Source organism: Cebus imitator, unplaced genomic scaffold (assembly GCF_001604975.1).
Source record: "Cebus imitator isolate Cc_AM_T3 unplaced genomic scaffold, Cebus_imitator-1.0 Scaffold348, whole genome shotgun sequence".
In the NCBI taxonomy this organism is placed as follows: Eukaryota; Metazoa; Chordata; class Mammalia; order Primates; family Cebidae; genus Cebus; species Cebus imitator.
Genome location: NW_016107663.1, coordinates 1808965 through 1832915, shown reverse-complemented (window position 1 = coordinate 1832915; position 23951 = coordinate 1808965). Strand labels below are relative to the sequence as shown.

General features: G+C 46.2%; 1 protein-coding gene across 10 annotated transcripts in view; it reads right to left on the bottom strand.

The window, feature by feature from the left end:
- Positions 1–23951, bottom strand: part of NTRK3 (neurotrophic receptor tyrosine kinase 3) — a 391402-nt gene that overhangs the window by 146841 nt on the left and 220610 nt on the right. For all 10 annotated transcript variants that reach the window (XM_037730502.1, XM_017506139.2, XM_017506138.2 and 7 more), the window contains one exon: positions 15781–15969. In XM_037730502.1, the coding sequence (XP_037586430.1) occupies positions 15781–15969 (189 nt within the window). The remainder of the gene's footprint in view (positions 1–15780; positions 15970–23951) is intronic.

Below are 23951 nucleotides of genomic sequence, written 5' to 3'. Positions count from 1 at the left end.
GTAACCTCAACAACCTATGGAAAAAATTTAAAAAAAAAAAAAAAAAGAAGGAAATATGGTCTCACTGCCTCTTTCAAATTTGTCTCATCAAAGCTAACTTACAACATCCCTCGTTTCTGATCTACCTTGAACCAAAAATGACAGGCATTTTAGGTTTCTGATAGACCAGAGAGAAAGAAATATAAGGTGGGTGATTTGGGGTGTGCTGGAGGTCTCTAAATATTGCCTTCTAATGATTGCTCCCTCACAGAGGGGCCTTCACTAACTTTTGTACTCTCTCAAAGTTAACGTGGCATTCGCCGAAGGAAGCTCAGCCCAAGACCAGGGGCCCTTCATACAGCTTTTGGCCCAGGATCCAAGGACGCTGAAGGAAAAGATGGCACCAGAATACGCGAAGAAGCTGATTAGCTAAGGCTCCATGAAGGCTTCCCCTTGGGTTCTTTCCCAGAGTCACAGCTCCAGGAAAAGCGAAAGCTTGGAATTAGAAAGAGGACAACTTCTGTTCTCTTCACTTCGAGGAAAAAAAAGGGAGAATCCAGAACCTGTGATGTCTCCATCCCATCTTAGCAATATTGAAGGATTTGCAGTGGTTGGTTCAACCAAGTTGACCTTCTCAAGACCTGGGCCAAGGAATATGTATGAATGGAGGCGGCACCATTCTACCCCGAGCTACCCTGCTCAGCATACTTTCCTGACTTTGGGGAATGGGGGCAGGGGATCTCCCGCAGATGAACATCACGCCCCAGGCACAGGCTCCCTGTGTTGATGTCTCTGTCAAACCAGCCATGATTGAGTTAAAGCTCCTAAATAACACATCCCCACAAATCCCCAAGCACATATTTAAAATCTATTTTCAGAATTACACTGAGCATAATTCAACCAATCAATGAGCCATTAGGAGTTTAGTCCCAACACTTCTTCATTACCAGTGGCATTAGGGCTGCTCGACTCAGCAGAATTCAATGTGAAGAGTTGCTGTATCACCAGCAATTCTAGGTCTGGGGACAGAAGCTTATACATTGCCTGCTGAGAGGCCCAGCCACAATCTGGGTGACAAATTATGCTACAGAACCACCGGTGACAGGATAAAAGGAGATTTGGCCAAAAAAGAGGTCAACTTGGCTCCAAGGACTTCTGCTCTTCTCCTTCAGGGGTAGCTTTTGCATCACCTCCAATGCCCATCTCTAGCTGGACCCTGCTTCTGGGAGGCCTGCCTTGTGGGGCTCTGAAGCTCCAAAGGACCTCCTGGGGTAGACATGGGGAGGAGGACTACACAGGACCCAAAGAAGTACTAGAGAGGAACTGTCTTCTGCTGCCTCGCTGGTGAGCACCATGGGTCACCCAAACTAGCATCTGTCTGAAAGTTTACAAGATTCCCCTCAATCTCCTGAAAGCTGGGGGTGTAAGTGAATTTGAAGTCAGTTGACAGTGAGAGGGGGCATCCCAGGTTAGTAGAAGTGGCATGTTCCGAAACCCCGGAGTTTGAATCCCGGCTCTACCTTTGACCAGTAAATGACCTTGGGCACGTCCCTTAACTTCCTTGTGTCCCTAGGAAATGCCTAATCTGTAAAGTGGAGAACACTACCTTACGTGAAAGCCTGATTTAATGGAGAGAGAGAGGCTTCATGAGAAGAAGAGAGGGTGGTAGGCTCTGTCATATCATGGTTTTGTCATTTTCTAGCTGCAAGACTCCGGCAAATATTTTAACCACTCCCTGTGCCTCAGCTTCCTCCTCTACAAAATGCGGAAAGTAACAGAAGTTCCCTCAGACAGTTTTTTGTGAGGATTAAACAATTATTATGTTTAAACTGGATTTGGTGCCTAAGATACCATAAGCACTAAGCAGCATATGATTTTATCATTATTTGAATGTACTTCAAGTTCAGAGCCTGGCCCTTGGAAAGTATTCAGTCAATGTTCATTTCTTTCTTTATTTTTTCCTACTCTCCCTTTTCCCCTCTCTTCACCAGCTACCTGCTCTCACCTACTTTCCAAAAGCTATGCTCCCAAAGGATCACACAGCAGCTGCGAGGGATTCACACAGCTTGCTCAACCGAGATACCTGGATCCAGCTAAAGCCACATGCAGAAATGTCTCATCACCCAGCCATACAAGTCTAGCCTTGAAAATGAGCAGGACGGTTTACCAGATCAGAACAGGGGCGATGACAACAACAAATTGCTAGGTTGCTCTCCCTATGAGGAGAGATTCAAGGAGTAAAATGTATAAGGTATCAATGTTCTTGTCTCCGTTCTACACCCTGCACCCCAAGAGGCACCTGCTTACTACAGAAGAGCAGGATGGCAGCATTTGCAAGGCTGAAAGCCTAGGTGAGCGTTGGCTTTACTCCTTGAGGAGACCTAGGTGGCAGGCAATGTCACTTCTAACAGCCACTTCCCATTTCTTGCTAACAGAGCCCTGTGATTCTGTGGAGACATATGCCCTCCAGGCAACCATATGCCTCAGGGAAAATGATTTCCATTCCCAGCCCCAGGGGAGAATCTGGAGGAGCCTAAAGTGCTTGGGGGTAATTCCATTTCCCTTAAGAGTGACTGGCTTGGGAATAAACATATGACATAATTCTGGCCAATGAAACAGGAAAGACAAACTACTTAGAGGCTTTGGGAAAAGGTTTTCTGTTTCAACCCACCCACAAGAAGAGACAAGCCTGTGTGGCCCCTAGTCCAAGTGTTCGGTTGTGATGCCTGGAGCTGCTGCAGCCATTTTGTAGCCACGAGAGAAGTCAACCTGGTGATAAAGCAAAACACAGAAAGGCAGAGGCAAGAGAATCACAAAAAGCAGAGCTAGAGTCCTAACAGAGTCCTAATAAGACTTCTTCAGGAGCCTTCCCTAGCTGTTTAGCTGAGTTATGCGATGATTGATATCTTTCTTATTTAAGCTGAGTGAGCCCGGATTGTCTTGTACTTTCAGCCAGAAGGATCTCAACTGATATAATCAGTGTCTAAAACATGGGACATGTGCATAAATATGAACAAGACTCAGACACACATACATTTGTGAACGAAGATCCTGTGTATAAGTTTGCTAAGAAAAACAAAAGGGCTGTGCACTTATGTCTAAAGAGAAGCAAAAAGGAAGTCAAATAAGCAGACGACATTCAAGCCCTAACCTCGGAGGGGACCGTGCAGGCACAAACATGTGAGAACTCAGCGTAATGCATGGGGGCAGGCATACAGGGGAGCAGGAGAGCTTTGTTTCAACAAAATTAAGTCTGCTGACAAAGGGAAGGGCAAAACAAAGAATCAATCAAACAAAAACACAAGCAAAAGAATCTCGCCATGAATCTCTCTGCCATCTTGTAGTTGAGCCCACAGTGTTTTGGTCTCATTAACCCAAAAGGAAATTGGCCTGAGCCCTCTGCTCATCTACATCCATCATTTCCTGACAACCAACATATTACAGTTCCGACTCCTAAGAGCGTCTTCGTGGCTGTGGAGCCGGGTGATAAAATACTGTTTCTTAGAGCTGGAGGAAAGAAGTTGCTGAAGGGGATTCTTATTTCAGAAATAACTCCCAAGCTTGCAAAATACATTTTTTTGGTACCATCAAGCTGGTTTCCCCCAATAGCATATTTATATCAGAAATTGTAATGTAGTTGTAAAAAATATTGACGTCAAGGCAAGGATGATCAGGTACTGTCACTTATGTAGGTGTAAAGAGTATTTTCAAATTCTCATGTCCCTTCATCTCAAAAGATACCAAGGTGCTCAAAAGGCAACCACCTTGGTCACCTTTTCTAGTCTCAAATTTAGAGAAGGCAGGTACCTTGCCCACAGTCATGCAGTGGCTGAGATGGTAGGCTGGCACCTGGGTCTAGTGCCACCCATGCTCATGTCACTTTCATTTCTAATGAAAAAGGATCCTCTGTAACCTCTTAGTTCAGTTCACTCACAGTTACTAGACCCTGCCTACTCCATGCCAAGACCGTTATATTCTCTTCTTGAAATAAGATGCCTTGACCTTCCAAACGGTGGCTTGGAAATGGTCACTGTGAAAAGGCTGCCCGCATCTGAGTGTATGCATTTCTCCTTGGAGCAGCTCCCTAAGATTCCATTCCTAAGTGGCAGCAGGTCTGCCTGGAAATGAGGAATGCAGTGAAAATTTGGCCATGCCCATCATCTCCGGATCTGGGGTTTAGGGAGCGTTAGAAGCACCTGCAAGAGCTTCTAGGAAGACAACAACAGGCAAAGACCCCCTGATCCATTTAAGTAGAGGGCACTTAGTGCTCTGCCAGAAATCCTGAAGAATGTTACCACCCCAATTCGGGCTCTTCCCACGGAATGCAGCTACGTCCTGTCCCTCCCAGGGGCCTGAGAGGAAATGTGACAGTGCCCGTGCCAAATGGGTTCAGGCCCATCTGGACACTGTCACAGTGAGTGACCACACCTGCTGGGGAAGCAACAATGGAGCCCCAAACCCCCAGAACAGCCCTGAATGGGATCCGCTGAAACATCTGAGTCTATAGGGATGCTAACAGGTATACCTCAAAATCAGGTTTAGTCGTTCAATAAATTTGAGAAGTGCAATAGACCAAAGGTCGCTCTTGGTAACTCTCAGAGATCTCTAGCTTTAAAGGCTCTCAGACTCGTATACTACGAAACTTACTTAATCCAGGATTTCCCACAATTATTTGACCATGGAACTTTTTTTTAAACAATGCCTATTCGTATCTTTCAGAGAATAATTTAGGAAATAGTGAATTAAAGGCAGCTGGAGAGAAGATGGAAGGGCAGTTAGATCCCTGGCTTCCTGGCCAAGGTGTGGATAGAGCTTCGGTTTTCAGTGATTGACCATCCAGAATATAATGCAAGGGGAATGAGAACTGACAGATTCTTTGGCACATCTGTCATAAGAAATGAGTCATGTTTTCCTTCATAGAAGACGGAACTGATGACCACTTTTTCCAGGAAAAGGCTTCTGAAAAGAGGACACTGATAGAGACCACCATCAACTACAGAGATTCCTGCTTGTAGGAGGGAGGAGGAGATCTCTTTCCCTTTACCTGATTTTTAACTTCTGCACTTAAAGTAACAATGTCTGTCTCCTTGGAGACAGGAAAGTAGCCCTAAGCCCTTCCCTCACCCTGCATTCCTGGCTTCTCCATGTGAAAAGCAAGTGACTTATTTGATGGGTGACAAGGGCAGAGTCCATCATCTGCCATCACATTTCTCTTCCAGGCAAAGTTCATGAAGAAAAGGGAGTCCCTCCTCGTGCATGTGAGCTTCTTGGGGTATTCCTAAGCTCTCTGGCTTCCACAAGGTGAGGTGAACCATGACTCTCCATGCAACTGAATGAGTAACATCTCCTCAGCAAACCCAAGTTCTATCTGGGCATCCCAAGTTCAAGCCTGAGGAGAAGCACCAAAAAACCCATTTTGGCTTTAAGTGCAAGCCGTCTTGTTGGGTGCAGCAATAATGTCCTTCTTTTGATTCCTATGTGACCTCTATGTGTATGTTTCAGCTGGTTCAGAATTATGACCCTTTAAAACTCCAATGCAGACTGGATGCCTGAATCCAGTGGAAGAAGAAAAAACACAAACTACTTATCTCTGGGAAATCTTGAGCTAGAGAGGATCTCTGGAGGAAAGCTACTCCTCTCACTCCTTGAAGACAAGACTGAGGCCAAAACATTCCAGGAAGACAAGTAGTCCTTCTCCTTCTAGGGCTCTGAGCAGAACATGAAGGATCCACTCCATGTCCTGCTCACCTTCAGATTTTGGATACAGCTTCCCCTGGGCTCCCAGCCCACCATGAAATGACATTACTCCAGGTTGGCTGGTGGGGGCAGGGGGGTGTTATCATGCCTCCCCTCCTCAACCATGAAGTGAAGGCTTATCCCCCAAGTACTTTTTTTAAAGCCAATTACCTTGTATTTACAGTGAGCATAATTAGACCTAATTACTTAATTAGCATGACTGCATGCAGTTACTAACTCTGAGTATGTGATTATGGCAGCGAGGCACACAGCAGATGAGGTCATGGTAACCACGAGGAAGGCAGGTGGTCTTGGCCCAGGGAGATGAATGCTAGTCTGTCACTTTGGACTAGTTTGTTATAGCTCCAAAGTGCATGCTAGGAAAGTCTAGTGTTTTCAATTAATTTAGGAGAAATGGCTTCATATGATTTTTTTTTCTTCCTGGGATGTGGGAAAGTGTCAAAGGGCCATGCTTGGATTGTACCAACATTTAGGGAACTCACATGTCAGCACCCAGGAGAGACTAGTATCTTGACGCCGAGACCCTGCAGACAAGCTTGTATGTCTACTGAAGTTCAAGCTCGTGGGCCCAGGACTTACTCACTTAGTTCCCAAGATATCTCATTCTGGCATCATCCAGCTCTTTCTAGAAAGAAGGAACACTGGTAATATATTCAGACCCATCCCTTCCTCCAAAGACCTTGGGCTTACCAAACCTAGTATCACAGAATTCTTGGAGGGGGGTGTCTGCTACTTATTCTAAATGCATCTGAAGACAAGACTTAAGAAATATCAGAACGGGACAATACTAATTTGTATCCATTTAAAATGTTTTACAAGGCTGGGTGCAATGGCTCATGCCTGTAATTTCAGCACTTTGGGAGGCCAAGACCGACGAATCACAAGGTCAGGAGTTTGAAACCAGCCCGGCCAATATGGTGAAATCCCGTTTCTACTAAAAATACAAAAATTAGCTGAGCATGGTGGCAGCTGCCTGTAGTCCCAGCTACTTGGGAGGCTGAGGCAGGAGAATTACTTGAATCCAGGAGGCAGAGGCTGCAGTGAGCCGAGATCACACTACTGCGCTACAGACTGGGCGACAGACCAAGACTCCATCTCAAAAAAAAAAAAAAAAAATGTTTTGTGAAACACTGAACTGGTGAAAAAGGTTAAAGCTAAATGCTTCCATTATTAAGCAAGATTCACCCAGATTCATCTTATGGTTCCCCTGGAGTGTAGTGTCAAGATCCAACAGGCAGAATAAAAGAGGGGACCCATCAGAATCCCCCACCCACCTTGGCCCTATCCTCTCCCATGTCACATCTAGCAGAGCTGCCTCCTGAAACAAACGCAGGGAGCAAACAGCAGCCCCTGCCTGGCACGCCAGCCTCCCCTCCTTGGCTGCACACCCCAAGCTCCCAGCCCGGCCCTGTAACCAGATCTCCTTCTTTCCATCCAGGACTTCTTCTAGAGAAAGATCTAGAAAGACTTATTCTGCAGCAGCAGCAGCCTGTTGCCTCTCTACTGGTTTTAGGAGGGGCCCCAGCCTCCAAGACAAAGGAGCCCATTTTCCATCTTTCATCTGCAAATCTATTATGCCGAGTTAAGTGGCTGGGAATAAACACCCATCATTACCCTGCGCTAAGCGATGTTTGTTAGTATAGAAGGTGACAGAAATCTATATCACGCCGTTGCACTATTAATACCGCATTACGCACGCGGGCTCTGTGCTCCCCACCACAGCTGGAAACTGGCCTGGGCAATTCCTCTTCCAGAAAAGGCAAGCTTCATGGTTAATTGGCCCAGAAGAAAAGGAGGAGATAAGCCTCTTGCACACGGTGATGAAGGAACCACTGGTCCGAGCTAAAGAGACAGTGCACAGATCTAGCAGTTCTAGCTTCGGTTATCTGTGCAGAAGTTCTTGCCTTGTGGGCTGATATGTTAGAGGGGAATGCATCAGGCAGTTTTCCTAGGGAAAAAGAGTGAGGCCAGGCACTCCATACCACTGCTCTTAGCTAAAGAGGGGTAAGAAAGGACAGGTTTCTGCTCCATCCCCAGGGCCAAATAGAGAGTGTATGGTATTTAATAAGGGCTCAGCGGATGTTTGTTGACTGACAGAAGGAATGAAAAAGAAAAGGAAGCTGAAGGAAACCAACAGAGATGGGGTTTTGGCAATATCATGACAATGAGGGGCCAAGAGGACCCCAAGACAGAGTTATCAGGTCAGCCAGGGAGAATGTAGAATAGATCTAGGAGAGGAATGTGAAGGGGTGACCAGCCAGGAGCATCTGAATGCACACCTGTACTTTAAAGTATAGAAACTCATGTGGAAAAATGCATTCAGCATGGAAACCAGCTTGAAAGTGACATGTAGGGAAAGAGAAAGTGTTAACAAGCCTTCAAGGAAGGTGAAAAGAATTAGGATGCCTGGAAAGGTGGGGCTGGGGGCTGGCATCATGGAGAATCACCCTGACATGCTGCCTTTGAAATGCTGTGAAGGCATGCACACATGGGTTGGTACTAAGAGGGGCCAGTCTCTTAGTAAACATGGCAATTGGTCTTTAACCAATGACAGGTTAGAAGTGAAGTATTCTCACTATTAATCAGTGTGACCATCCAGTAAGAATTACGCAGTCATCAGTTACTGGTATACTTCAGAGCAGGAGAGAGAAAGGTTGATACAATTACACAAGTGTGTAGCCACACACACACACACACACACACACACACAACACACACACTTCAGCAGGCACACCAAGGAGGACAGTGTGCATCCACAAATGCCAGGAGACACTTGGACAGGAGCTGACCGCCGGAAGCCAGCCTAACACGAAATGCAATGAACCTCACTTGGTATAACCATTTTAGAAGACATTGGCAATTTCTTACAAAGCTAAACATATTCTCACCATATGATCAGGCAATCATGTGTCTAGGTATTTATGCAAATGAGTTAAAAACGTATGTCCACACAAAACCTGCACATGAACGTTTATGCAGCTTTATTTATAACTGCCCCAAACAGGAAGCAACAAAGCTGTCTGTTACAGGTTATGTCCCCCTCCACAAAGATAGGTCAAAGCCTTAACTCCCAGTGCCTTAGAATGTGAACTTTATTCAGAAATGGAGTCATCGTAGATGGGATTCATTAAGTCAGGATAAGGATGGACCCCTAAAACCATGTGTCTGGTGTTCTTATAAAAAGACAGTCATATGAAGACAGAGAGTTGGAGCAAAGCAGCTACAAAGCAAGAGATGCTAAAGATTCCCAGCAACACCTCCAGAAACCAGGAAGAGGTAAGGAAGGACCGAGTCCCCTATAGGTTTCAGAGGGAGGGTGGTCCCGCCAACATCTTCATTCCAGACTTTGGGCCTCCAGAGCTGTGAGATAATACATTTCTGCTGTTTGGGGCCACCCAGCTTGTGGTACTGTATTCCAGCATCCTTAAGAAACTAACACGATCCGGGCACGGTGGCTCAAGCCTGTAATCCCAGCACTTTGGGAGGCCGAGGCGGGTGGATCACGAGGTCAAGAGATCAAGACCATCCTGGTCAACATGGTGAAACCCCGTCTCTACTAAAACTACAAAAAATTAGCTGGGCATGGTGGCGCGTGCCTGTAATCCCAGCTACTCAGGAGGCTGAGGCAGGAGAATTGCCTGAACCCAGGAGGTGGAGGTTGTGGTGAGCCGAGATCGCGCCATTGCACTCCAGCCTGGGTAACAAGAGCGAAACTCCGTCTCAAAAAAAAAAAAAAAAAAAAAAAAAAAAAACTAACACGATGTTCTTCAGTAAGTGAGGGAACAAAAACCGTAACACAGCCACACACTGAAGTATTGCTCCGTGATAGGAAGAAACAAGCTATGAAGCCAAGAAAAGACATGGAGGACCTTAAACACACATTGCTAAGTGAAAGAAGCCAAGCGGAAAGGGCTACTCGCTCCCTAATTCTAACAATACGACGCGGAAAACACAATGCTATGGAGACAGCAGAAAGATCAGTGGTGGCCAGGGACTGAGCAGCGTGAGGGGATAAATAGATGGAGGACAGGGGACATGTTGGGCAGTGAAATTATTCCATGTGATGCTGTCATGGTGGATGCATGACGCCATGCTTTTGTCAAAACCCACAGAGCTGTCCAACACAAGCAGTGAACCCTACTTAAACTGTGGTCTTTAGCTAGCAAAAATGTATCAGCAGTGGTTTATCAGCTGCAACTAATGTACCATCATTATGCAAAACGCTAATAACAGAGAAAACTATGGTGGAAGGAGGGGAGTGACAGGGAGTAAGTGAGTGTTCTCTGTACTTTCTGAAATTGTCCTGTACACCTAAACCTATACGAAAAAAGTTCATTAAAACAAAAAAAATTAACCCTTGGGCCAGGTATCACCCTATCTGAGGGCAGTCATGGCCCCTCAAGAACTTCATTCTATGGAGAATTCAGACAGGGATAAGAAGTGCCAACAGCCAGACTGAGGTTGGCCCAGCCTTGGGACTACAGAGGCCTTCGGCCAGCCCTGAACACCCTATACGGGACGTCCTCATCCTAGAAACAGAAGAGTCAGCCTCTACAGAACAAAAGGACTATCCTGAACAGGTTGCTTCCCTGACCTCAAGCGGTGCTGAATAAATGTCAATCACTAGAAGTCCAGGCCATGAGATTTGATAGGGGAGGGATGGATGCTGGAGTTTGCAGGTCTGAATTTCAATCTCAGGCTCTCTCTTGTAGGATCTGGAACAAGTCACTTTAAGTTCTCTGAGTCTCAGTTTTTATCTATAAAATGGGAGTGGCTGCTCTCCCTCAGATTGCTGGTGAAAGACCGCATAAGATGAAAAACATAAAACACCCACCCAGTGCTTGCCCTAGAGAGGCTGTTGATACAAATCAATAACGTTTTCACTTTCCTCTCTGTGAGTTTCTAGAGAGCCTGAGCGTGGCGTCTTCAGACACATGTTAGTTAGCACCTTCTTTGACCCTAGTTGCACGCTGTGGTTTCTGTAGAAAATAAAGAATTATGACACTAGGAATAAGCTCAAAGTCGGGTTTGGGAAATAGGACATGTATAAATGAGAAATGACAGGATGACCTATGATTCGACTCAGAGTCATTCAAGACCAAGGCATGGCACTGACAGCTATGGGTTAGAAGGAAGAGGTGAAGGAAAAGTCCCCTTGGGATAGCATGGGACTAGGAAGAATTCACAAGAAGCTAGAAACAAATGAGGTATTAAAAGATGAACGGGGCGTGGAAGGAAAGAAAAGCCCGCGAGGGTGGGGCGGGAAAATGGGCAGCAAAAGGTAGAGACTGGCGGGGTGGGACTGATAATCTGGAAAGAAGGAATAAAAGCTGGTGAGTCATCAGCAGAAATCTGAAAGAGAGCGAGCGAGACAGGGAGGGAGGGAAGGAGGGACGGAGGGAGGGAAGGTACAAGGTTCCCTGAGTGGTCCCACAGCAGAGGGTGCCATCCCACATGTTAGGGATCAGCTATGGTTGGCAGTGAGTCCATGAGGATGGAGACCATGTGTCTCTTGTTCCCCGTCGTTTCCAGAGCCTAAAAGAAGGGCCGACACAAACCCTCAATAAACATGGATTCAATAGATGAAAGGGGAAAATCAGCACAGTGGAAAGTGACTGGCAGGCAAAGGAGGAAAAGAGGCTCCAAGGAACAGAGTCAGGTTTTACAAAGTGATCACAGATGGACAGCGGAGGGGCTCCTGGTGAAAAAGAAACAGAGGGATCTTCTGGACTGAGACCTGGAAGGGGTGTGGCAGTGGGTGGAGGAGCAGACAGACACTACCTCAGCGGGGAGAAGAGGGGAAAGGATGGGCCGACCAGGATGGAGACGTGTCCTCTTTGCAGGCCCAGACTGGGAAGGCTGGGAGGGACAGGCTGTGGGAAGGTGGACACGCTGCTTCCTCTGAGACAGGGACAATGTGGGAGCAAAGGCTGATGACGACACCTGAGGAAACTAGTTGTCTCTCCCCAGATGGTCTGTTTTCTCAACCAAGAGTATGGGTTTGGGGAGAAATGGATGAACAGAGAACCCCAGGGCCTTAAAGAAAGCTGAGAAGCCTTTCAACTGGCCTATGGGAAAGGGCCAGAGAGTGACTCCTGAGACAGCGGCAAACAGTCCAGCCCTCACCCATGAATGACTTACTGCAACCCAGAGCTGTCACATAGGTGACAGAGGTAACTGAAGGCCCAATGTTGCTACAGATAACTTTCAGCTTCTCTCCAGTGACCCACCTGGACTGGTCCCTCCCATTCTATCAGACCTAGCCCGAAGTCTAGGGTCCTCAGCATTGTGACCAGGAGGGCTGTATCCATTTCCTGATGCTTTCAAGAACAAGGGGGCTTTACATAAATAATGAGGGGGGCTTTATTAGGCTTTGGGTTCTGGCTACCTTGGTCAGCTAGGAGTATCTTTATTCAGCTGTATCGGAATCCCTGGAAAGGCTAAATAAATGCAGAATAAAGACAATGTCAAATGCAGAGCACTTGTTGGGAACACAGGTGCGGGGATGCAAGCATCTGATAAGGAAATTTACCAGGTGATCTCCAAATATCCTTGCAGCCTGACATGCTAGGAAAAATGCTATAAACCAGATTGAAGGCAGATAGAAAGTGAGAAGCAAGGAGAGGACCAGCATCCTAATCATTTCCATCAAATAGATCCCACCATTTATGATAAACACATGAGCACAGAAAGGAAAGCACATTTGTGCTTAATCCATCACTGGGGGGACGGGGAAATGAGGCCTGAAGTCAGGTAGCATTATGTTTGTGCAATTCCACCCCACATGACACATTTTTCAATGAGACAGAGAAGGGAATCAGAATGAGGAGACCCCCTGAGGGAGTCACAGTGTGAGCATTTTTCTTCTCTTAATCTTCCTGGTTCCTGCCATCCCCCCAGAGGAGTGACCCTGGCCTTGTCTTCCACATCATAAATGCTCCCCACTTATTTATATGCCAAGACGCATGTGGCTTTAATTATTTATGATAGTGTCTCATTGCATACAGGGATGTCTCTTGGAGTCTGTTCCCTCGACTGATTAAGTCTTGGTTAATCAGAGACCTGCTGCTGGCTCAGCCAGTAAATCTCCACTGAAGACTGGCCTGGGCCCCCCTTCACCCTGTCTGTGTGAGTCACCAAAGGATTAGCAGACGGAGGATTAGCTGAATCCAGCTACAATGCTCCTGCTCATCCTCTGTCATGCCACTCATGTTTTCTGAAAACAATTAGGAGCCATTCTGTCTATTGATAGAACAAAATCTACCACTTCTCTAAAAACACTACTTTCCCCTGCATGGGGGGTTCTGATGATCTCGAGCCATCTCATGATATTCCTCTGATAAGACATTGTTTATTTTCCCTGCTCCTCCAAGTCTCATCAATAAATCTGCTGCCTTTCCATTTTCACTGTCCTTTTCTCATTTACACAGAACTGTCTGGATCCTTAGAATAGCCACTTTGAATCACAAGTCTAGAGGGCTCTAGAAGGAAGACTTCCTCCATATGGTTTGCCTAGTGTGATGAGTCCTTGGCTATGCCTTGTTTTGACACCAGAGAATGATCACCAAGCCCCATAGCTCCCTCCATGGCTCCCAGGCTTCCATGGGGACACTTATTCTGATGGCCCAGAGGAAACTTGCCTCCAACACACCAGATTCGCCCCATCTGGCAATTGTGCCAATAACCTAGTACCAGGAGCTTCTGCAAGTGGATGTGACCATGAGATCGCATTCTGCACCAGGAACCCAGAGCTTCCACTAAAGAGGACAGAGGGATCCTCATTATGCACAGATGCTATATTTGGGAATTCACCTACTTTCTAAAATGTATGTGCAACCCCAAAACCAAGACTGAAGGCATTTTTGCAGTCATTGAGGAACTCGTGTGGAGTGACAATATGTGACCCTAGGTGCATGTGTTCAGCTGAGGCTGAACAAAGAGACATCTGCCTTCTTCCTTTGTTTTTTTTTTTTAAATTTATTTTAATTGGGAAAAAAACTGTCATCTGTTGTATTTATCACAAACAACACTGTTTGAAAGTTCTTGTTTCAGCTCTCATACTATAAACAACCATTCTTTCTGTCGTCTACTACAGACCACGGTTTTTACACTTTTGGACTTGGTGCTGCTGACTTTGCAGTTGAGTAGGGTCCCCAAGCATAGCTCTGAAGTGTGGACTAGTGTTCCTTAGCTCAGGACAGCTGTGATGTGCATCACAGAAGAAAACACTTGTTAGATAAGCTTTGCTCAGGGAAGAGTGACAGTGACCATGGCCATGAGTTCAATGTTAATGAACCAACAATATGCATTAAATGGGTGAAACATGCATATGACAAGGTTATGTATTGACTGGTTGATAGAATGTGACCAGAGGCTCACAGGAACCTAACCTCGTGTCTTCCCTAGGAGCAATGGTTCAGTGTTCACTAATTTAGTGTTCACAGTGATTTCACAGAACACAACTGCTACAGTTAATGAGAATTGACTGTATATTGGACAGAGCAATGTCTATGTCTCTGCTCAAATACCTACAGCACCCTAGAAAACTCAGTATCAACCCTAGACTGAGCTGAACCCAGCTATCACCATACAAGGTCCTTCTTCCCAGTCCCACCCATGCCAGTCCAGGGGTGAGCTTGATCTGAGACAACAGATTTAGCCAGAGGTGAACTAATCTTTGCTGTGTGTTTCCCAAGGTTTTTCTGAAACACAGGTTTCTCTGTTCCTAGCCCAGTCCTGGTCCAGAACCCAGGCGTCCTTTCTCTGATACTGATAGGGAGCATCTGATACACACCGAGACAGATTCTGAAGAACACCCAAGCTTGGGAGGCAAATGATGGCCTTACGCTGACTCAGGCCCAGTCCCTCCTACCGTGACAATGCTCTCCTAAAAATCAGAGCCGGTAAAACCAAGCAAAGGCTGATGGGTTAGCCTAATGCACACTCTGCTGTAAGATGAACTAGCAAGAGCAGCAAGAGTTCTGTGAGCTACCAAGACTGCGGCCCATGTACAGAGAGCTCAGCCCAGGGGCTGAGCAAGACCAGAAAACGCCTCTTCCTAGGCCCACCCTGTGATCCACTGAGACATGAAGAGAATCCACTGGGCAGCCCTCCAGAGCCTCAGTATTCCTGTCTGTACGGTGAGGCCTCAACCTAGCCAATCACTTCTGTCTTTCCAGCTCTCAGGTAGACATGGGTGTCCCTGCTCTCCAGGGCCCTCTGTGCCCTCTTCTGAAGCAGTGGATCATTTCCTGGGGGGCAGGAATGGTGGGAGGAGCAGGGGTGTACTTGGGTGCAGCTGGGCCCAGGTTGAACCTGGGCACACAGCATGAGGAACCCTGCTGGATGGACAGCCAGGCCACTGAGGCCAAGCCAGGTCTAGAGAAGAGGGCCTAGCAGGGCTCAGCAGAAGGACAAGGAAGGGGTTTGGAACCAACAGGAGGTGGCAGATGAGAGGGAAACAGGTGCCCTGAGCCCTCTGGTCTGAGTGAGACATCTGCACTGGGGAGGTGAGAGCTCCTAGCACTGGGGCTGTGATCTGAATCTCAGAAAGTGCACCCTTCGGGGCACTGGAGGGGCAGCTAGAGAGATGTTTCCATTCAAAGGTACTCACCGCCCTTCATTCCCTTCCCCCTCATGGAGGCTTGGACAGAGGTTCTGGTGAGTTCAGGGGCTGCTGTCTGAACAGAGTCAGGTTATTTTTCCTGCTTACATAAGCCAGTTCTAGAGAAGAAAACAGTCTCGCTGTGTCTCCTGGCTTATTGGGAGCGCCTCTCAGTACCCATGGTCCTGCTGAACCCAGGTGAAGAAAAGAGGGGAGCAGGCTCAGACCCACAGCCCCCCTTCCCAGAGGACTCTGGTCCTGAGGACTCTTGGCTCAGGCTATTCTTAAAAGTTTTAAGACAAACAGGGAGGGTCTCTTAGAAAGTGGGAGGTTGGCAGGTGGCAAGTCACCCTAGAAGGTTCCAGAACCCCAGGTACATGGTCTATCACCAGCCTCCCACCCCTCCCCAAGAGGGAGAGCATTCCATCCCCAGTACTTACACGTGTCCGGTTTGTGGCAGTTGTGTCCCTGACGGAAGTACTGGGGGTTCTCAATGACCGGGATGCGGGTCATGCCAATGACCACAGTGTCGGGCCCGGCGTCCAGCGACGAGGGCGTGGTGATGCCGTGGTTGATGTGGTGCAGTGGGCTTGCTGAGTCCTCCTCGCCACTGATGACAGCCACGGGACCTGTACACACCAAGAGAGACGCGGGACCTGGTGACGTCACATCCGGCCAGTTCCCAGTCCTGCCCACAGACCACCCCCAACTGCTTTTCCCACCATAAACATTTTATTTTATTTTTTCTCCTTTTGGAGGGTGTTTTGGTTTTTGTTTTGTTTTTTTGTTTTTTTGATATTTAGTTGTTTAGGTTTCTAGTATATTTTTGATATATCAGATATATATGGCTTATCAGATATATATGGCTTACAATTTTTTTTTTTCCATTCTATCGGGTGCCTTTTTTTTTTTTTTTTTTTTTTGTTTTTTTTTTTTTTTTTTTTAAATGAGATAGAGTCTCGCTCCATCACTTAGGCTGGAAGGCAGTGGCACAATCTTGGCTCACTGCAACCTCTGCTTCTTGGACCCAAGCGATTCTTGTGCCTCAGCTTCCCAAGTAGCTGGGATTACAGGCCCCTGCCACCATACCTGGCTAATTTTTGTATTTTTAGTAGAGGCAGGATTTTACCATGTTGGCCAGGCTGGTCTCAAACTCCTGACCTCAAGTGATCCACCTGCTTCATCCTCCCAAGGTGCTGGGATTACAGGTGTGAGCCACCACACTCAGCCCACATTTTCTTTATTAGCAAAATCCACTGGAAGAGTATTCCTCAAATGCACTGCATTCTGAATTCAGAGAAACACCCTAAATTCTCTTTCTTGAGAATTACTCACCCAACAAACCATGGAAACAGCTGCAAAATCAAAGTGAATTTAAATGATCCTAGCATAAATTATTTTCACTTTCTCCCAAATCCAAATAGTTCAAAATAAGAGTTTTAAATACATTTATTATGTAGTAACAATGGGATTTTTAAAAAGACCTAGCAGTATTTTGTACCCTGCCCTTCCTCTTCTTTAAAAATGGCTGATACTGGATTTCACCTCCAGAGGTTCCGATTCAATTGGTCTGGGGGTGCGGGCTGGGCATCAGAGTCCCATGTACAACCAGGATCGAGAACCTCTCATTCAAAGACCCAGAGCCTCTGCAGCTGGCCACGAGACTCCCAAGGGAGTATGCTCTAGCTTTTACTGCGCTTGGCCATCAACCCTCCCTTATTCACAGGGAGGTAAGCCCAGTGTGGGCCTGGACGTAACCTGAACCGAGTTTCACAAACGACGGTAACTAAGCTGCATCACAATTTGCATGCCGGCAGCTGCGCCAGCTGCCTCACTCCTGAAATATCCTCCTTGACCCAATGGCTTCAAAGGAACATCATTTGTGTCTTCACCAACCCCGGCTTCACTCTTGCTGCTTTCTAACCCAAAGAAGAAATCCAATAAGTACATGCAGTTACTCAAAAAGCCCAAGATGGCAAAAACAATTAATGCTGCAGTCTTGGTAGAAGAATGATTCTGTTTGCTGCCATGACTCTCCCACACATACAAATAAAAGTCCTGTAAAGTGAATTCGCTGTGACTGTTTGTGGCTTCATACAACTGGCGTTTTAAATGGCTGCTTTGCTAGACACACAGTCCCCAGACAAAGTGCCTGCTGTGATTTGGTTTTGCAGCTTGAACAATATTTCCACTGCAGAAATCCATTACATCTTACTGAAGTTTATGGAGAGAATATTTCCCATCAAATAGCGAGGTGAAGCACCAATGAGGCAGAACTAAATGGGAGACTGGTAAATGCAAATGGAGGACCCTGAATTCCACTCCATCAGCACCGACGGGCTTATTCCAATCCATGACAAATGTCTGACTGTGTTTGGAGACCACGTGGAAACGTAGCTGTAAGTGGTTGCCCAAATACTCGCAATAATCACTTGCCTTGCAAAAAAGAAGCCAGTTCCTGAAAACACCTTGTAAACTTTTTGAAAAACTTTGTAGCAAATTCCAGTTAAACAGGGAAAACTAAGCACTGGTTTTTATCCTTCTTACCTCCTCAAACAAATACTAAACATTCCCTCCACTAAAATTTAAAAAAATGAAAAAACATGTGTTCACAAAGAGAAGGAGGAAGAGATATAAGGAAATAAGATATTTCAATGATATTTTGAAAAGTCTAAGGAGGCAAGTGGAGGAAAGACGAAAGAGTGAGAGAAGAGATGAGCAGCAGGAGAGCAGGGGGAATGTCTGCAGGCAGTCAGTTCTGCTGGAAAGAATCACTACCTGAAGAGACAAGGGAGCCAGGAAGGCTGAGGTGCAGTGGGGCTCTAGGCGGAAACAAGGCGCCCTACCATCACCCAGGGCTCTGGTGGTTCACCCAGAGACACTGAACCCAGAAGGGGAGGGCTGTGATGAAGCATCAAGTCGAGCCCCTTCTTCCTGCAATCCTGCCTCCCCACTACCCAATCTCATCTCATACCAGCACCCTGAAGGAGATTAGAGAATACATCTCTGGATGAATTCTCTCAGAAAAATACTTCTCGGTATGGACATTTGGGGACCTCCCGATAAAAAGTCAAGTTCATTCTGTGATCATGCCACAGGGAAGCCTGCCAGTTGGCAAGTTCCACCATGCACACAAGGCAGAATCGTGCTAGTTTTCCAGGGCTCAATTCCTAGATATGAAAAAACAGTTCAGGATCATCAGATACTTCAGCAAAGCTCCAGCATGACAGAGCACAAGACAAGTAGAGGGTCAGCGACCTGCAGAAAACAGAGGCAATGCAGGAAGCAGAAGAAGATTTTCTAAAAAAAATTACTAATATCCTCAGAGCCGTCAGTGAAAACACTGCATCTATAAAAACAAGGCAGTGTTTAAAACGTGATCAATTAGAGGGTAGTGAAGATTCCTTGGGAATAACAATCACCAAAATTTTAAAGTTAAAGAAGAGTGGAAAATAAAGTCGAGAAATCTTCCAGAAAATTAAACAAATTGGAAAGAGGTGGTAAATAGAAAAGGAAAGATAAGAAAATCAAAGGTTTGATAAAGAGATTCAAAATCTAATTATAGGAAATCCCAGAGAGACAAAAATCAGAAAAAGAGAGACAAGGAGAATGAATATGAATAGATGAATAGAAAACTAAAAGATGTATGGAAATTTCACCCAAATTACCCAGTTTCCAGCACAATTAACACAAGTATGCATGTATGTGCACAGACACACACACACACACACACACACACACACACACCCACCAAGGCACACATTTACAAAATGCCAGAGCCCTGGGGATAAAGAGAAGATGCTAAGAGCTTCCAGGCAGGAGGGATACATTTACAAAGGAACGGCGATCAGAAAGACAATGGAATCATTCTCTATAACCCTATCACTATTGTCACCGTACAGAGCGATTTCTTCAACATTTGGATGGGCAACTTTTCAACCTGGAAATCTACACCTAAAAAAATAAATAAATCCAATGTAAGGGCAAAATAAAGGTAATTACAAATGCGTAAAAAGCCGCCTGGCTCATCCCCTCCTTAGGATGCATCTGGAAGAAGGACATCAGCAAAACAGGGGCAAGCAAGGAAAAGAGGAAACTGGAGATTTAGTATCGTAGAGAGGCAGTCTCAGGCCACAGGGCTACAGGAAGGAGGTGTCTGGAGGGAGAGGTTACAGGATACAGTGACGAAGTCAGGATCCATGCGCCGGCTATCTTGTTTCCTCCAAAGCTCACAAGCCTTCGCTCCAACTACAGACTACTCGCTTTATTAGAACTGTAGGCCACAGACGGCAGGAAGACGCAAAGCCCAGGTAATGGAAGTGATGCCCTCAATCCCACCCCTTTCTGTTCTCAGCATACGAAGGTGTGGACTGTTACAGTGACATGCAGGAAGGACACAGAAGAGGGAGAAGTTTGAGAAGATACATCAAGATTTAAACCTTTTGTCAACGGCTGTTTCTTTGAATCTGCTCATGTAAAGTCCATCCATAGCAAGGAGTCAACGAAATGTTCCAAGAGCTTGGGATCTAAAACAGTCTCCACCTTCTCTACACTATTTGAGGATTTGAAAAAGCTGGGGTAAGAACCATAGATGGAAGTGTCCTGCCACAGGCTCGCAAGCCTTGGGAAAGAATGAGGTCACCCAGGAAGACGATGGAGATGAAAGAATAAAGCCAGACATCAGAGCCCTGAGGACCCCGATACCTAAAATGTGAGCATTGGAAGTGGAGCAAGGGGAAAGAGAACTGTCAGAGATGTGGCAAGAAACAGCACTTGGGAGGCCAAGGCAGGCAGATCACCTGAGGTCAGGAGTTCAAGACCAGCCTGGCCAACATGGTAAAATCATGTCTCTGCTAAAAATACAAACATTAGCTGGGCAAGGTGGTGCATGCCTTTGATCCAAGCTATTCGGGAGGCTGAGGCAGGAGAATCACTTGAACCTGGGAGGTGGAGGTTGCAGTGAGCTGAGATCCTGCCACTACACTCCAGCCTGGGCAAGAGAGTGAGAATCCCCATCAAAAAAAAGAAAATTCAAAGAAGGAGAGTTTCTAGAAGTTCAAGAGACACATACATTGAGGACACATAGAATTAAGCTTGGAAATAGGCCACTGTGTTGGAAAAGGTGGAGGTTACCTTAATGAGAGAAGTTTCCATGGAATATTAAGGAAAAGTCCAATTATAGTGAGTTGAAGGTTTACTTGGAGAAATCATAATCATTGTAATAATTTTTATTATTGAGTGCTTCCTATACATCAGGCTCCATAAAAGCAGCTCATCTTATAATGCCTCTGTGACATTGGTACCATCATTTTCCCCATTTTAAAGATGGGGGCATTAAGGCATAGAGCAGCGACCTGCCCAAGGACAGATGCCTAGCAGAGAAGTGGTGATGTTGGAACTCAAACTCACATTCTGGCTCCGGAGCCAGTGCTCATAACCCTCAGCCAGCACTGCCTCCCTGAAAGTGCAGACTGTGGGGGAAAGAGTTTGTACAAAGGGATACTTGATCAATTCCGGTACGTCAGCCTCCTCATAAGCAGCTGCCTTCGATTGCAGCTCCCCAAGACCCTTTTTAAAGATGTTCCTCTTGACCCTTGAGAATTGGAACAGGAGTGAGTCACCTCATTAGGCTCGCCCAGATAGATTACAGATAATTCATCCTGTCTTCTTCCCAGCACTGCTGAGTGTTCCTATTAAACCATATCCACAGCAGAAAAGAGCATCACGCCATCAAACTCTTGTCCCATGCTCAAGGCCCTCTGACTCACCTTCACTTCTATAAACTACATTCCTTAAAAGAAAACCCAAGAAATAGCACATAGACCCATCACTTCCAAGGATGTAAGGGGAGATCCCTGTAATTTGCCCCTGGCTTCCTGTGTCTGAGTCCAGCAGAGCTCCTTCTAGGGCTACACTTGGTACTGGGCCAAGATGAGTCTTCCTGTGACAGGGCTGCTCTGGGTATGTAGCAGCTCTAGACCTGGGCATGAAAAGCCAGTCTCAGCTTCATCAACCATAACAAATGTACCACTCTGCAGAGGATGCTGCTCAGGAGGAAGGCTGTGCATGGGGAGGGGCATGAGGTAGATGAGAATCTCTGTGCCTTTTACTTGATTTTGCTGTGAACCTAAAATCACTCTAAAAATAAAGTATAATAAAACAAAAATTTTAAAACGTAAAATACGGGGCAGTCTCCCCAAAACACACACACACACACACACACACACACACACACACACACACACACACACACTTACTTCCAAACATCCCTTGTCGTGACGGAGCTGTGCCAGGTTGAGAATCACTGATAGAGACATTTTATTCCATGAAACTCTGGCCAGTTCTCACATCACTGGCCTCAGGGGAAAATCCACAGATGTGTGGTCCCTCTAGGGGAGGAAGCATTTCTTCTCACCGTAAAAATCACGGTGCAGACTGTTCTCCCCTTAATGACCACAGCGAAGAATTTGTTACGATACTGAAGGAGGGACAACTAATATGGAGAAAAATATCTCAGCTGTCTGGGCAGCTTTCTTTTATTTTCTTGAAGCTGTTGAGGTGGAAGGCAGGTCAAGAGGAGTGAAGCTTTGATGTCTACTGAGCGCTCAACACACACACACACCGCCTACTACCTGTTATTGGCCTCTCTGCTGTCACTAATCCATTCCAAATTACACAATTGCTTTGTTACAAAACACTCATAATTAAAAAGAAGAGAAACATTCTCATAGCCTTTAGAGTAAGTGCAAGTTTGGAGAGAGACCCTCAAGGGAACAGAGGTCTGCACAGACTCTCAACATCACATTATTCTCTTCTAAAATTGGTGTGATCCATGGTGGGGTTTATTCAGATCCCATGGTGGGTTTTATTCTTCCAACCACACCATAACAGAACCGTTGGAGGACTGGAGAAGCCCAATGGCCCTGACAGGTGTCATTCCCGGCAGGATGGTCCATACTGTCTGCCCAAAGGCTTTCTCCTCTCCTCCTTGCTCCTTCCACAGGGAAAAGATGAGGGTGTAGAGTAAGGAATGACTCCAATTTCCATAAGTGGTATATTCCAAGGTGGGATTCAGGTTCCCAGAGAAAGCGAAAGTCTCTGATGCCATCAGCGGAGAGGGAACTCACTGCAGTAGCGTGAGCGTCCGTCCAGGTGGGCTGAACCCCAATCCCAGGAGGAAAACCTGGGACAGTAAGTCACCCTGAGGACCTGTGGGTGCACCACCATTCTGCAGAAGCTTCTGGTGACTCCAGAGAAAGCATTTCTCAAGGTTTGTAATGCACAAAGAGAGGGGGAAAGAGGTGTCACAGATTCCCTCCCAGGGAATCCATTGACACATCAATACTCACTCCCTCTTTCAGATCAGGGGAAAGATGGCCTTGGAATCATTTTCTCAAATGCCATACCCTTGGCTCTACAACTCGGCTCTTTTCCAGCAACTCTCTGACTTACAGAGCATTGACCATTCTCAGAAATGTAGCCCCCAAAAAATCCAGCCACTGGCCCGACGCTAGGGCGTTTGCTCAGCCAACGTGTAGACGTGGTTCTTCTCCAAATTCTAAAGGAGCGACAGAGCCCCAAGGATGCTGGGATCTCTGTGGTTTACAAGAAAAGGGAAGATGGAGGGAAAATAAAACTGACATTAATTAGATACCTACTACATGCCAGACATGTTGCTAGGCATTTTGTTCTCATCTCATTTGATCTTCAAAAACTATGACTATTCTCATTTAATCAACCACAAAACGATCCTCAAATAAGTTCAAGACGTTTTCAACCATCACCTACTCAGGAAGTGGTGGAACCTGTATTTGAAGCCATCTTTGACTCCAAAGTTCTGACTCTTCAGGCCAAACTACCCATTTTCTCAACAGTATAGCTGACACCAAGTATTTTTCACATACAGAGAGTACTTGGTGTGAATACATGAGCCCATATACAGAAGGCAAGATGCCAGCTCCCCTGTGACTGGGGCTAAATCAGGGCATCTAATGATGGACTGCCAAATGTTTTCAGAGTTGGCTCAGCCCACATAAAATAGCTCTGGGCTGATAAGTCCAACAGGTGGAGTTAAACTGTACAATTTCAAGGCCAGAATCAATTTCTGTACTCCTTTCTTTATACTTTTACTTCCTTCTAAAGTAGGGTAGCGGGGCAGCAATCTCACTGCCCAGCTCAGAAAGCCCTCTTGGGAGCTGTGGTAAGCATAACTGCTATTTATGAGTATATTCAGGCACTCACTAGGACTGCAGTTTTGTGGACCAGCTTGAAGGTAAACAGTACCCCCATCACCTTCCCTGAAATGAAAAGTGAGCAGAAGTAAGGATGCATCGCTCCCACACAGAAGCATGAAGATCCAGTGTGAACTGTCGCATTCCCTTTTGTGCTGGCATTTGCGGAAGCATGAGGCAGAACCCCACTCAGCCCCAGTCTCAGTGAGGCCAACAGAGGTAGGGCTCCCACCGACACCTGGTGCAGCCCTGGTCACCTGCGAAAAGCAGCGCTGTTGTTTTAATCAATTGTGATTGGTGGGGGTGCTGTCTATCACATCACATTCGCCAATGGTACTTAATCTTTTCATTCAGGCAATTGTGATTGGTGGGGGTGCTAT